Source organism: Rhipicephalus sanguineus, chromosome 10, assembly GCF_013339695.2.
Source record: "Rhipicephalus sanguineus isolate Rsan-2018 chromosome 10, BIME_Rsan_1.4, whole genome shotgun sequence".
Classification (NCBI taxonomy): Eukaryota; Metazoa; Arthropoda; class Arachnida; order Ixodida; family Ixodidae; genus Rhipicephalus; species Rhipicephalus sanguineus.
Window position 1 is genome coordinate 62625946 of NC_051185.1, and position 16279 is coordinate 62642224.

The window sequence follows — 16279 nt, forward strand, 5'->3', positions numbered from 1 at the left end:
GGCGGCGTGCACCATTCGGGCACCCGGCAACTTCACATGCATGCGGCATTTTGTCGAACTTTCTGTCGGAGCGACTTTCACGAGCGTGCAAAACACACGCGGCAGTACACGATACCGAAACTACCACTGGGACGCGACCGCGTGAGCGAAGCAGCGCGCCGGGCGAAGCGCAGTTCGGCGATAACGGAACTATTGAACCACGCGCGTTCCCCATGGCAACGCCAAAGAGGTTCTTTTTTCCATGAATCAAACGGAAACGAACAAGCAGCATTTTATTACGTCTCTTGATGCACGGAAGGTTCTTTTTTTATTGCAGCTAGTTTGATTACTAGTGGTTAATTGTAGTCGGACTCTCTCTCACGTCATCAGGATCATTTCCAAAATGTCCCGCTCGTGGCGCTCATTGTGTGATAAATTTAGCTTAATTTCTCGGTAAGTAGGGCACTGCTGTTGATAATATTGCCGTTTTAGAAGTTGTCATACATTGAGCTTTCACTCTGACATAAATTGTTATTTGCCTTTAGTGTCCCTTTAACGCTTAAGCCGAAAAGGGACCGCCATAGCTTGGGGTTTCCTCAGGTGGGTGGCGGGCGGCTCCACCATGTAGCGTTTTTCTCTACCCCAACTTCGCCTCCCTCACTCTCTCTGTCTTAATCTCCCTCATACTGAACGCAATGGCACATTTTTTTTCCGCGGCGTACTCGGTCCCTTGTGGCAGTGCAGCTAACTAGTCTGGTTGGTACATCATTACAACGGGAACAAACAGCCCTATAGACACGGGACGATGATAGAATAACAGACAGGGCGCCCGTTGTAATGATCCTTTGTATCTACAAACAGGGAAGAAACAGAGCACACATACTTTATTCTGAAACGGTTCTCTTGTTTGACGACTTTTAGCTGCTGCGCCATCTCCGACAACCTGTCCCGCGCCTGGTCCCATAGCCAACGGCGCCGTCGACGTACCGCCGGGCAAGCTTGTCGTGAACACCAAGGTCCAGTACCGGTGCAACGCGGGCTACACGCTAGTCGGCATGACGGAGCGCATCTGCCAGGCCGACGGGTCGTGGTCGAACACCGAGCCCATGTGTCAAGGTCAGAACGAGCAGAGCACGCAGCGCCAATAGCCATATAGAGCTAGCAAAGGCTCGTTCAGACTTGCGACTAGCGGCAGTCGCTGGACCATTAGCGACGTGCGACCAAGGATGCGACTCAAGGCGACCGATGGTCACACAGGTTATAGCGCGACCTACACCCGTCGTCACACCGATTTCGCGTCTGCTGCGCAAGGCCATTGTCTCGTAAAACTTGAAGATGTACTGTTCATGCGCATCTCATTGATTCAGAGGTTTACGACTGCAGTAACTGGGCCAAAGCAAACGCTTTTCGACGTAAGCGGCCATTGGTAACTGATTTGGTCGTGCGACCGATGCTAGTTGCAGGGGTGAATGAGTCTTAAAGAGAAAGATCGTATTTGCATGGGGCGTCTTTCTGGCCCATAAGCAATAATCATCTGTCTCGCGTGCCTTTCCTTGCTTGAGCACGGCGCGCCCGTACTGTATACCCGGTATACACGAACGGCGTGCGCGTGGTCAGCGTGACCAAAGCATTCTTAGCAGTTCCGCCGTCTTAGCAGTTCCTTAGTAAACCGCCTCCGACGGACGTGAGGCTGTTTTGAACAAGCATAGTTCTTGGTGCCGAAACCCGGAAGAAAACTGGCGTTCTGGACCGACGATGGATTGAATGCGACTCAGCATAGGCGTACTTCGAGCCGCTACTACAAAGCTAATCTCGTCCGCGACCGCGAAGCCCTATAAACCGAGCGTCCTCCGCCGTCCGACGTGCAAGTTGTTTTGGATAGCCTGCAGGACAAGGACTTGGCGCTCGCAGCGCTCAACGAGAAGATTGCCGACTGTGAGGCAGAAGCCATCGTAGCTCTGGAGTACCTCGGGTCCGCTTCTTTCTGAATACTGCTAGAAGGCGCGGAGGCAGCGCCACTCGAAGCGGCGTAATCGAAACCGCCCCCCACGATGTCTTCACTCGAGCAAGTTCCCGAGCACCGATGCATTGAGCTGCCCTACCGAGTCTGCTGGTACTCTGCTGCTCCTTACTACAGCGTTACACGTCGCGCCCTCTTGCGGCACCCGCAAGTGGTATGGTGGCTCATGTACGCGGCACCTCTCTCACGCGAACGGCGCACACCGAGTTACGCTGTTGTCCCCTAATGCTTAATGTGCAGAGCTGTTCTTACGTGATTTGATCGGAGGCAATCTGTGCTATGCGTTGTATATTTGACTTCTTTCGCACTCGGTAGGCAGTCTCCGACCATGCGACAACGCCCGACATCAGCCAGTCGTGTGCGATTACTTGTACTTATAGGGTTCATATGAGCCTTCAACGACTGACTTGTATTGTTTTATTTTATTTATTTCGTAATTTCTGCGCCCTTTTTTATCGCTCTGGGTGCGCGTTTTGCGCCGCATATTTTTCTTGCGTGTTTTTGTGTACACGTTTGCGCGTGATGCTTGTCAATTAAGACATAAGCAGTGCCTTTCTTCAACACGAAGCAGTCGTCTTGTTTTAGTGAAGAATACAACAACAATGCGTTTTTCCGGCTTAACGTGCTCGACAAATGCACGCGTTTTTAGTTTTACACAGCATTTATAGCACTCATTTATACAACAAACAATATTAAGAAAAACCAAAAGTAGCTTTTTTAACGTTTTAACAAGCGTAACATAGCTGCACAGTTCATGCCTGAAAGTACCAAGGCAAATGGGCAACATAGTTTCACACAGTGCGTATTGCCCAGATTACATTAAAAACATCGTAAATGTTCAACTGCGTCATAGTTTCATGTTTCTCAAAAAAGTCACAGTTTCGCCGCAAGGGCGAAGCAGTGAATGTGATAGCAAGAAACTAATGCTATACGAAGTGAGGCTCGCCAATGGATACTCCCAGTTTGAACAGCACTCCTGTTGCAAAGGCGGCCGAAGCAGCGAAGGAAACTAGCGTGCTTCAAGTGTCGAGTTGTGACACTTGATAGTTCGCGCTCATCTTCTGTTTGTTCGTTTAGCGGCGTCCCTTGAGCTCGAGTGACTTTCGTACGCTCCGTAACATGAGCGCGGACATCACGGTTAAAGCTTGAAACATCCTCTTCCCCTCACCACGAGAAAACCGCGCGAGCAGACAGCGGAAGGGCGAGGTTCTCCCTCCGCAAATATAAGAAGAAGCGAGCGAGCTCGCCGACGACTTTTAAATGCGCCCGTCGCGCTCCTCGCGCCCTCTCGCTGGTGATGAAGAAACGCTTATAAGAGCCTGCCCTCTCTGAGTCCTGCCAGCGGTAAAGGGTGTGTATATAACGCTCGCCGTTAGCTACCTGAAAGATCTGCGCTTTCTGGCGTAGTGGTTATCTCTCGTAAACACGATTCTGCTTTGGTACGTCACGCGCTGCGGAACGAGAGGTCGCTGGTTCGATTCCGCGCTTCGGAAGCATTTTTCTGCATTATTTTTCTTTGAGACTTCGATATATATATATATACATACTTATACATATACGGTGCATGACGGCGGCGGCGGCGACGGCAAAATCCAGCCGAGACTGTCCATATAAAATAAACCGATGACTTTTCTCGATCAAGCCGCGGTTCTCAGTCACGTGCGTTTGAATAACGCATGGAATAACTAAGAAAAATGACGGGATTATTCACACGTGTATTATGTATCTCTCGTAAACACGATTCTGCTTTGGTACGTCAGACTCCACAATATTCGCTAGCTGTGCACTAGCATAACTGCATGTATAATTACACTCTCGCTCACCTTCGTGAAAACAGTAGTTCCAATCCAAAGCAATGTTAACCAATCCAACAAGGATAACAACACAGTTAAGTCGCGCAGTGGCCACAATTTGACTCGACAGGTGAACGCCGGGATATAATTGCAGCACAGTAGTATGTGTACAGCGTAATGAAATATTGTAGTACACTCAAGGAGGTTAAAAAAAATTCTGGAGTGGAAGCTCTCGCAACGCCTGGCCAGCAAAAGTGAAGCCAGCTTTTGCCCACCAAAAAGCCTACTTAGAGATCAAATGGCTTTGATCTATTACTGTAAGTACTACGTTAATTATAAAATAAAAGATCGTTGTTGCCGACAAAAGTAACCTGTCGAGTGGAGTATTGGCGATTGATCTCCAATAAAATTTGCCACGACTTTGAGGCTTACTAATGAAAACTAGTAACACAATGACACACTTGGAGCAGTATCTTAGCCGTAAAAGTTGCCATATTAAACTTGTCTGGCGTGCGAGGAAAACGCTTGCTTTCCTTCGCCAAACGTCGATGATTTACCCTGCCCCTACTAAGATGGCGGCCGCTGTTGCGCAATAATCGCCACTCCAGCAATTTTTTTTAACCTCCTTGAGTACACTTAATATATGTTGCGATAGATTCCCACGATATAGAACTAGTTCCTCCACTCATCTAACCAAACTTACTACGACGCCAAGAGCCACTGACATCGCTCACGAAAGAACGCCGTCTAGTCTGCGGCCATCTTCTCTTGTTCTTCTCATGATCCGCGGAGGAACGTACGTACGCAAATCAGACGGCTGTCTTGCATCCAAAGCATCGTCATTAATGCGATGACAGTTGAAACGAATCCAAGGCTTATTGTCCTACCTGTCCTAACTTGAACGCCAAACCATCCAAGGAAGTCAACGTTGATGAAGGCGACGAATCTGGCGGCGAATCTGGCGCCCTCCCACGGCAACGACAAAAAAACAAGGAGACCGGAGAGGGGCAGTTCGGGAGAGCGGTGGAAGGAAGCAGAGTTGTCTGTGGTGCATTGTCGATAGATGGCGGTAGTTGTGAGAGGTGTTGGCGGTCACATAATCCTAAACATCTCTGTAATTACAACATTAAATATTTTGTGGCGATTAATAAATCAGTGCGCCCAAGCGATAGCTACAAGATCACGTTGTCTGTTTCTCCGCGATGGAGCCATAAAAGCTAAGGAGTTGAAGAAAAATGACGCATTGCTCGGCATACCAAGGTAGGTCTGCATTCAGTGACTATGTAGGCTTTTGAGTGGATATGTGTACACGAGCTTGTGCATAAGCGACTGTTCGGGTTTGTTCATCTTGGAGGTTGTGTAGGTATGAATGAAATGCGTATTAAACTGTGTGCAATATGTGGACCGTGTTTCAAATACTTGTATATCTTGCGAATGCGTGTGTATATACGAGCTTCTGTACATGCTCTCATTGCCTTTCGGGCGACCTTGCGTTATCCATGAATTCGTTTACCTCGCCTACTTTCCGTCAGAAGCCAGTTTCATAATGCCCTCGTGCGTCTCCTGGGCCATAACACTTTCTTAATAGATTTGATTTCCTCCAAGTGGTGCCAGCGCACTTCAAAGCTATGGCGTTGTCGCAGATCCATTTACTCAGACATCTATCCGTGCGATGTTCCAAACGCTCCACGACTGGGCAGCCAAGTGCGGGGTCTCGCTTGTTGAAAACCCGTAGGACACAGCAAACCGCATTGCGAACCAACAAAATGGCATTCATTTCCACCTTCTGCATAGCAAGTGTGCTAGTCAAACTATGCAAATAATAGCACGCTGCGAATCGACGATGTTCGACCAACCACGCCAGGATAACGAGCAAGTTCGCCCTTGACAGAATCCCAAGCCTATATCGTTCGTAGGTCATGTCTCGCGAAAGAAGGCGTATTCGGGGGAAAGGGAAGGAGTCCACCGGATCATCCCCGCGGATCTCCTGATCGCGTGCGCGAGAGTCGACCGCGCGCGCCACAGAACATGCTCAAGAGGAGAGACTGCTGTTGTTGATGGACTCGCGTATCCTCGCCGTAAGGTGGCGTTACCCTCAGAAACAGTGGCGCCATCTTTCGCACGGCGGCGGCGACTATGCCGACTTAAACTTGGCTAGTGTTCCGCGCGGAAGCCTACCCGCTAGCTTCACCAAAGAATATTTAATTTTTATGTCTGGCTGTCCCATTACGCACATTTCTCACGGGGTGCGAGCCCTCCAAAGCGACTGAGAGCTTAATTCTGCCGAGCACCATGCCGAGCACCTGGTCGGAAGCGCGCTTGTACCTCTTATTATTGATAAGTACCCGGCGGCAGCAATTCTTTGTCTTGAAGCAGCGGCAGATGGCACGGTTTTGGTGGTCTCACGGCCGTTTCATCAAATCGTAATGCTAGATGCATGTCGTGTACGTCAAGATTTATGTTATATGGTTCTTGAGCTCTCATGGCTGTTTCATTAGCATAATACATATTAAAATTCGTATGGCGTGACAGGAATGTAAGACGCACGCAAACGACAGGTCATAACATGGAAATCATGACATGAACGTTATGATTTCAGTGAAACGATTTTGGGACTCTCGCGGCCGTTTCATTAACACCGTACATAATAATATTGGTATGGCTTGACATGAATGTATGACGAACGCAAATGACACGTCATAACATGCAAAGCATGAAATGCCTTTCATATACGTTACGATCTACATGACACGGTTTTGGTGGTCTTGTTGCCGTTTCATTAACTTGTTATCTAACAAAATTCGTATGGCATGAAATGAATGTACTGGGAACGCAAGTGGCAGGTCATAATGTGTGGAAATAATGAAATGCATGCCCCGTACGTTATGATTTACATGAAATTCTTTTGGTGTTCTCGCGGCCGTTTCATTAACCTGATGTATGCTAAGATTCGTATGGTACGACATGAATGTATGACAAATGCAAACGGCAGTTCATAACACAGAAGTCATATGACATGCACTTTATGATTTCCACGACACCGTCTTGGTGCTCTCGCGGCCGTTTCATTAACCTAATATATATATTAAAATTGGTATGGCGTGACAAGAATGTATGACGAACACAAATGACAGGTCACTATGTGCAAATCATGAGATGCATTTCATGTACATACGATTTACATGACACGATTTTGGTGCTCTCGCGGCCGTTTCATTAACTTGCAATACTAGATGCATGTCATTCGCGTCATTCGAATACGCGGCCGTTTCATTAAACTTGTAACACTAGATGCATGCATGTCACGTATTTCAAAGGTTGTGGTTTCGGCTCCCACCGACGAAAAGGGTTATTTTTGTCCACTTTAATTTCTTTCAATTTAACTGAGAATTACAATACACTTAAGGAACCACAAATCATGTCCCCTATGCTTTCCTTCGCATAACTGTCTGTTTCATTAGTTGTGTATAAAACAGAAAAACGAGCCCCTCGGAGAATTTCCCTACTTTCGTAGATGCACGTCATGTACATCATGGTTTCCATGGCAGGGTTTAGGTGCTCTGGTGCCCGTTTCATTAACCGGATATATACTGAAATTGGTATGGCATGACATGAATGGTGCGACGAACATAAATGACAGCTCATAACATGGAAATCTTGAGATGCACGTCATGTACGTCATGATTTAGATGACACTATTTTGGGGTTCCGTTTCATTAACTTCATGTAAACTAACATTGGTGTGGCGTGACAGGAATGTGTGACGAACACAAATTAGAGCTCATGAAATGGAAATCACTAGATACATGTCATGTAAGCCATGATTTACATGACACGTTTTTGGGGCTCTCGTGGCCTTTTCATTACTTTATTAAAATTGGTATGGCTGGCATGAATATATGAAAAACACAAATGACAGGTCAAAATATGGAAATTATGACGTGCACATTTCCGGATCTTTAAATAAAGTTCTTCGTACCGTACCGTATATCATGTACGTTAGGATTTACATGGCACGGTCTTGATACGTTGACAGTCCTTTCATGAACTTGATATGGTTTTCCATGACATGAATATATCACGAACACAAATGACAGGTCATAACATGGAAAGCATGGCATACATGTCATGTATGTCATGATTTACATGGCGCGATTTTATGCTCTCGCGGCAGTTACATTAACTTGATTTCGGGCTGTACGCAAGGAAACCGCAGTGTCCCCCTTTTCTTTCTGTGTACAACACAAAATCCGCGGCACCCACTGCGGTGCTGCTTCTTGCAGACAGGCGAAAGAGTTCTTTTATCTTTTCATAGTTTAAGAAAGGAAGAGATCACCACCACCTATCGCACGCAAAAAATACGAGGTCTACTTGCGTATTTCAGGCTATTTACTGATTTTCGCGTCAACGTTCTGCTGTCACGCACCTCATTCAAATTGCGCAACTTCCACGTCATTGGTAGTTCCTGTCTGACGTAACAGAGTGACGTCATTCCCTGCGCTCCGGACGCCGTCATTTTCGATATCGCCATTAAGATTCGATTATGAATATCTGAAATTACGTGCAACATTTGTGATTTCTAAAAACCGGTTATTACATAAACCTTCACGGAATACAACTTCCCATGTAAGCAACTGTCTTCAAGTCAACAAAAAAAAAAATAACGAGTTTTTGTGAATTGGTCATTTCGATCTTACTTAAGCTGCTGCAAAGTATTTCCGCGTGGACGTATATTTTGCGTGCGAAAAGAAAGGAGCCGGCCTTCAATAGGATTTTCAGAAGCAATGCGTATTGTGAAAAAACGCCTTGCATACATTTCTAAACCTTCTATATCATTCTATTTAAAGGCGCAGGAAACTTCATTTGGTTAAGTTCAGCAGTTTTGCTGAAAACGCCAGTGGGTCTGCCAGATTAACCCTTCTACCGAAAGAAGATGACCATCACCTGGGCTTCCTCAGAGTGGCCTAGCTGCTCCACCATGTAGTCTTTTTCATTACTAAAACTTCACCATTCTCCCTCCCTCTCTGTATTTGAGTCTGTCGTACTGAACGAGATAGCACATTTTCTTCCGCGGCGCATTTGATCTCTTGTATTTACTATTAGGGGCTCTCTGTCAGAAACGGAGCAAAAATAGTCCTCTTGAAACGGTTGCCTTGGCTGTCGACACTTAGCTCCTGCTCCCGCTCCAACGACCTGTCCCGCACCGGGTCCCATAGCGAATGGCGCCGTTGACGTGCCACCTGGCTCCATTGCTGTGAACACCGTCGCCCAGTACCGGTGCAACGCGGGCTACACGCTAATCGGCGTGAGGCAGCGCATCTGCCAGCGCGACGGGTCGTGGTCGGGAGCCGAGCCCATCTGTCAAGGTCAGCATTTGCAGTGCACTCGGTGCCAATATATAGCCGTGTAGCTATAGGTCAGGCTCTGCCAGACTGTTTGGGGCTCTGTGTCAACAACGAAGCACTGAAACGGTTCTCTCGCCTGTCGACTCTTAGCTCCCACTCCCGCTCCAACGACCTGTCCCGCACCGGGTCCCATAGCCAACGGCGCCGTTGACGTGCCACCTGGCTCTATTGCTGTGAACACCGTGGCCCAGTACCGGTGCAACGCGGGCTACACGCTAATCGGCGTGAGGCAGCGCATCTGCCAGCGCGACGGGTCGTGGTCGGGAGCCGAGCCCATCTGTCAAGGTCAGCATTTGCAGTGCACTCGGTGCGAATATATAGCCGTGTAGCTATAGGTCAGGCTCTGCCAGACTGTTTGGGGCTCTGTGTCAACAACGAAGCACTGAAACGGTTCTCTCGCCTGTCGACTCTTAGCTCCCACTCCCGCTCCAGCGACCTGTCCCGCACCGGGTCCCATAGCCAATGGCGCCGTTGACGTGCCACCTGGCTCTATTGCTGTGAACACCGTGGCCCAGTACCGGTGCAACGCGGGCTACACGCTAATCGGCGTGAGGCAGCGCATCTGCCAGCGCGACGGGTCGTGGTCGGGAGCCGAGCCCATCTGTCAAGGTCAGCATTTGCAGTGCACTCGGTGCTAATATATAGCCGTGTAGCTGTAGGTCAGGCTCTGCCAGACTGTTTGGGGCTCTGTGTCAACAACGAAGCACTGAAACGGTTCTCTCGCCTGTCGACTCTTAGCTCCCACTCCCGCTCCAACGACCTGTCCCGCACCGGGTCCCATAGCCAACGGCGCCGTTGACGTGCCACCTGGCTCTATTGCTGTGAACACCGTGGCCCAGTACCGGTGCAACGCGGGCTACACGCTAATCGGCGTGAGGCAGCGCATCTGCCAGCGCGACGGGTCGTGGTCGGGAGCCGAGCCCATCTGTCAAGGTCAGCATTTGCAGTGCACTCGGTGCCAATATATAGCCGTGTAGCTATAGGTCAGGCTCTGCCAGACTGTTTGGGGCTCTGTGTCAACAACGAAGCACTGAAACGGTTCTCTCGCCTGTCGACTCTTAGCTCCCACTCCCGCTCCAACGACCTGTCCCGCACCGGGTCCCATAGCCAACGGCGCCGTTGACGTGCCACCTGGCTCTATTGCTGTGAACACCGTGGCCCAGTACCGGTGCAACGCGGGCTACACGCTAATCGGCGTGAGGCAGCGCATCTGCCAGCGCGACGGGTCGTGGTCGGGAGCCGAGCCCATCTGTCAAGGTCAGCATTTGCAGTGCACTCGGTGCCAATATATAGCCGTGTAACTATAGGTCAGGCTCTGCCAGACTGTTTGGGGCTCTGTGTCAACAACAAAGCACTGAAACGGTTCTCTCGCCTGCCGACTCTTAGCTCCCACTCCCGCTCCAGCGACCTGTCCCGCACCGGGTCCCATAGCCAACGGCGCCGTTGACGTGCCACCTGGCTCTATTGCTGTGAACACCGTGGCCCAGTACCGGTGCAACGCGGGCTACACGCTAATCGGCATGAAGCAGCGCATCTGCCAGCGCGACGGGTCCTGGTCGGGAGCCGAGCCCATCTGTCAAGGTCAGCATTTGCAGTGCACTCGGTGCCAATATATAACCGTGTAGCTATAGGTCAGGCTCTGCCAGACTGTTTGGGGCTCTGTGTCAACAACGAAGCACTGAAACGGTTCTCTCGCCTGTCGACTCTTAGCTCCCACTCCCGCTCCAGCGACCTGTCCCGCACCGGGTCCCATAGCCAATGGCGCCGTTGACGTGCCACCTGGCTCTATTGCTGTGAACACCGTGGCCCAGTACCGGTGCAACGCGGGCTACACGCTAATCGGCGTGAGGCAGCGCATCTGCCAGCGCGACGGGTCGTGGTCGGGAGCCGAGCCCATCTGTCAAGGTCAGCATTTGCAGTGCACTCGGTGCCAATATATAGCCGTGTAACTATAGGTCAGGCTCTGCCAGACTGTTTGGGGCTCTGTGTCAACAACAAAGCACTGAAACGGTTCTCTCGCCTGCCGACTCTTAGCTCCCACTCCCGCTCCAGCGACCTGTCCCGCACCGGGTCCCATAGCCAACGGCGCCGTTGACGTGCCACCTGGCTCTATTGCTGTGAACACCGTGGCCCAGTACCGGTGCAACGCGGGCTACACGCTAATCGGCATGAGGCAGCGCATCTGCCAGCGCGACGGGTCGTGGTCGGGAGCCGAGCCCATCTGTCAAGGTCAGCATTTGCAGTGCACTCGGTGCCAATATATAACCGTGTAGCTATAGGTCAGGCTCTGCCAGACTGTTTGGGGCTCTGTGTCAACAACAAAGCACTGAAACGGTTCTCTCGCCTGTCGACTCTTAGCTCCCACTCCCGCTCCAACGACCTGTCCCGCACCGGGTCCCATAGCCAACGGCGCCGTTGACGTGCCACCTGGCTCTATTGCTGTGAACACCGTGGCCCAGTACCGGTGCAACGCGGGCTACGCGCTAATCGGCATGAGGCAGCGCATCTGCCAGCGCGACGGGTCGTGGTCGGGAGCCGAGCCCATCTGTCAAGGTCAGCACTTGCAGTGCACTCGGTGTCAATATATTGCCTTATGGTCATAGGTCATGCTCGTTCAAACTGTTTGGGGCTCTGTGTCAGCAACGAAGTACAATACTGCTGTCTGAAACGGTTGTCTTCAGTGTCGACATCTTGCTGCTGCCTCCGCTACAGCAACCTGTCCCATGCCCGGTCCCATAGCCAACGGCGCCGTCGATGTGCCGTCTGGCACAATTACTGTGGATACCGTGGCCCAGTACCGGTGCAACGCGGGCTACGCGCTAATCGGCGTCAGGAAGCGTTTCTGCCAGCCCGACGGGTCGTGGTCGGGTACCGAGCCCGTCTGTCAAGGTCAGCGCGCGCAGTGCAGTCAGCGCCAATTGGTGGATATCAAAGCAGCGCGTTGTCTGTAGCGAACTTCCGGTTCAAGGCCTAGCTCTTCGCTGCTTCAAAGTGCCTAAGTAACTAGCCCAAGTATCTCTTCTAATGTGGAAGAACTCGTGTTAGATGTCGGAATATCCCTTGCATTCTTGTGGTCTGATTTCGATCCGCATTTGTGTTTCGAGAACGTTTCATGGAACAAATAAGAAAGAAAAGCTGGGAGTAAACGTGGCTGCGAGCGATGCTCTCTCCGCTGTCGTGTTTTTATTCTGTATAGCTTCCCTGCCCACTACATACACCAGAACTTACTTAGGGGATGATAGACAAACGCTATATATGTCGCTAAAACTATGGCTTCCTTCCGTTACGTTTTCCAGCCATTCCAAAGCCAACGCATCGTCCGAAGCCACGTCGACCACAACGATGCCCGATGCCACGTATGTATATTCATGATCGTGTTGCGCTTAGTGCGCAGTATTACACTAAGCGCAACACAATCATGAACGTCTGCCAACTAGCTCCCGTTCATTGATTTAATAAACCAGGTATGTGTAGTGAAACTTGGTTACAACGAATCCTCCTGTATACCGAACTCTAAGGCAACTGTGCGAATCTTAGCAGCAGGAAGAGTGCAGTGGTCGTCAAAAGTTTAGGGAGCTCGAGCCAAAAGAAAAAGCTGAATATTCGCGCTGCTTCAGCAGGAAGTCTTCAATTTAGATTTACGGCCAACACATACTCTTCAGTTCGATCGAATGCATTCGCAAACTTCTGGGAAATGCAACGTTTTCTCAAAACTAGCGGTCTCCAAACTTCTGATGCCGACTGTACATTGTGCTTTTTTAAGTGCATGAGCATTACATATATCGCGCTTGTAAGCCGTGCTAAGTATCTCACTGTGCCTTTACGATACATGCGTTCTACCATGTCGCGCTGATTACTCTGGATCGCCTAGATCACTCGATTCCTTTACATGAACTCGACGCAAGTGGGTCGAGTCAGGAGTCGAGCTGTTTGAGCTTTGGATCGGGCGCACGAGCGAACCAGTCCAGATTTCGACGACGTGGGGCTCTTCAATGTGCACCTAAATCTAAGTACTCAAGCCTCAAGCATTTTGCCTCCATCGAAATGCGACCTACGCGGCCGGAACCGAACTCGCGAGCTCAATGGCTCCCACATTATACTGCCATATTCAAGAAGAGGTAAAACAAGAGACATGTACGGTAAAGGTGTAATATCCTTATATGAGAACTACGAATACGTCCTTATGAGAATCATCAAATGATTCATTTGTGGAACAATTGACTATTGCGTTCATTAATAACTATGTCACCCTGATATTGCTTTTCTTGTGTTCTTTGCTTTCTTTGTATTTTAGCATCTAACATGTATTCGATTGACTGACAATATGCGGTATGTATGTACTACGCACTCCTGATATATCTTGCTATGCAAGATGGCAGTACATGTAAATAAATAAATAAATTAATAAAATAAATACTTCGCTTAAATAAGGCACCTTTCTCGTGTTGTTATTAGCAACGTGGCTAATATTACGGTTCCAACGCAAATCATGAGTTGTCTCGAGACCCAGGTACTTGTATTCTGAAACTCGCGAGAAGTTGGTTGCCATCCGCTGAATAGTCAAAAATCAACGGACACTTCTTATTTGTAATGGTCAAGACAACATAATTCACACATATGCGCTACGTATCACCACTTGAATATGCCATCCAAGTAGGCATTAGGTTTAACTTGTTCATCGTGTGTATTTGCTACAGAATATAATACACAGTCGTCAGAAACAGCCATCAGCAATATCATTCATGAAAAGCACGAAAAGAAAGGATCCTAGTCCTTGCTATGATCCTCCTATCCTTGGGGGATCCTCCTAGGATCCTCCTATAGGGAACACCTGATACAAGTGTTAGAAGCTTAGATTGAAGTTCTTTGTGCACAACATGTTGATGCCGGGATGTCAGGTATGTTTGAAGCCAATTACAAAGCCGGTTATTTTTTTAGTATGCCGCGAAGTTTAATTTGTAGTTTCGTGTGGGAAATTTTATCAAATTCCTTGCCAAAGTCCAAGAACGCTGCGTCTGTTTGACTTCGGTCATTTCGGTTTGAGCTACGGGCCGATAACTTGTAATGAGTTCGTGTCAGTGATGCCACACTTCGGAAACGCTTTCTCGCCGTGTTCAAAACGCGTCGCAATGTACCTTTAAAGGAACTCTATAAATAGAAACGCAATATCAATTAAGAGTGATCCATTGTTCTTTGAAAACCTTCTTGTCGATCATTTCACATTCGCGGGTTCACTATTCAGATGTTAAAATCAGGGTCCTATAGCTTTTAAGTTTCGCACCGAAACCCCAACGCCAATAAGTTAGTAATCCGCCATGTATTTTAAAGCGTTCTCCTTTTTTTTTTTTTGCTCGCCACAATGCCTCCGTAAAGAAAAAGAAGTTTCCCAAGCTTGCTCTATTCAATCCATGGCTACCCTCTATAGAACGCAATAGTGCCCATTTTCAACGATGAAGAATTGGCTATGCCCAGGCAGATACTAGAATCTGTGACATCATGGAGAGCTGCATGGTCCGGAAACTTTTAAGCCAGCGTCGACACCCGTCTCTAATTTTCGAGTGTAGTCCACATTACCCAGCGTCCTCTTCGCGGCAGGAGTGGTGGATGCGGTATTGTGGATAGATAATACGCGAATACAGGTGAAATCGTTTTTTTTTTGTTATCTCCTGTTTAGTGTTGCTTTATAAATCCGGCAGATCCCACGCGCTGTGGGAATCGATATAATGCGAAGCCGTCAGCGAGGAGCTGCATACACCGTATTGCTTAGATTGAGACTAATCAAGACATTCATGTTATGACATGTCATTTACTATCGCATAGTTGTCATGCATGCATATACAGTCTGGTATGTACCATGCTAATGAAACGCGTATTCTGGTATATACGACGCAATAACTTGTCATTTACGTTCGGCATAAACTTATGTCATGCCATACCTGTTTTAGCATATATATCAAACTAGCGAAACGGCTGCGAGCGCGCCAATACCGTGGCATGTAAATCATGCCGTATATGAAATGCATGCCATTATTTTCATGTTACGACCAGTAATTTATGTTCGTCATAAACACGTGTCACGCCATCATACCAATTCTGGTGTATATCCAGTGAACGAAACTGTCACGAGAGCACAAAGTCGTAGATGGCTTACACTCAAAGTGGAATATGTTCGCTAAGAAATGCTTCGCATTTAAAATGTCCACCCTTTTGTGAACGTGCCCCGTTGTCTGAACGTCGTTCGCGCGCTTTCCCTCGTGCAGGTTCACCTCCTCCGGCTGGCGAGGACAAGACGACGGCGCAGCCCGACAACAGCAACGAGGCGCAGATGACGTCGTGGGTGTTGCTGGCCCTGATGGCCATACTAGTGGTGGCGGGAGCAGTGGTCCTCTACATGGCCTACCAGTTCTACTGTAAGGGACGGCCGGACAGGGCGTCCATCTCTAGCGCCACCAGGACGCAGTAGGCCGCCGCGGCGCACGGGTGTGTGCACCGCGCGCCGCTCGAACGCAGTCGGCGCGACGACGTGCGGTGCGGTCCCGTACATACCGCGAGGTCTGCGTTGCCAACATTCCTCCATGCACACCGTGTTCTATGTTCCCATATACCGCAGCCATGGAGGAGCCACTATTACGTGGTAGCGTTATGTCATGTATCCAGTCCCGGCCGGAGCTCGACTAATTTTGCGATAGCCGTTGTGGGGACATTCCAGACGCACTTGTGCCGTCGCCGTCATGTTCCGCATAAAGTCCAAATCAACACCGCATGCGCACGGGGGGGGGGCAGGAGGGGCGGACGATTCCATAATCATCTAAGGGGGGCGCCAAGTCTACCTCAAGCCTTTACTCAGGCGAACCTGTTATGCCATTGTTTAACGTGCTCGCCAATGGCGACATAGGTTTTCGACGATAATGACGGCCGAGAACCCCTAATGTTGCATTCCAAGAATTGTTTAATTCCCACCTTTACCTACGCAAAGCCGTGGACCAATGGTAGGGCGTCGTGACAAGCACGTCAGCGCCTCATTTTCATTTTTGTATCCATTGCGGAGTTTGTGTTCTTTCGAACTCAACCAACCGGAGGGG

General features: G+C 49.2%; 1 protein-coding gene across 1 annotated transcript in view; it reads left to right on the plus strand.

Moving 5' to 3' along the window:
* Positions 1-15792, plus strand: part of LOC119406432 (CUB and sushi domain-containing protein 2) — a 42957-nt gene extending 27165 nt beyond the window's left edge. The window contains exons 8-9 of the mRNA XM_037673178.2: positions 901-1095; positions 15458-15792. Of these exons, the coding sequence (XP_037529106.1) occupies positions 901-1095; positions 15458-15660 (398 nt within the window). The 3' untranslated portion in view covers positions 15661-15792. The remainder of the gene's footprint in view (positions 1-900; positions 1096-15457) is intronic.
* Positions 15793-16279: the final 487 nt, after the last annotated feature.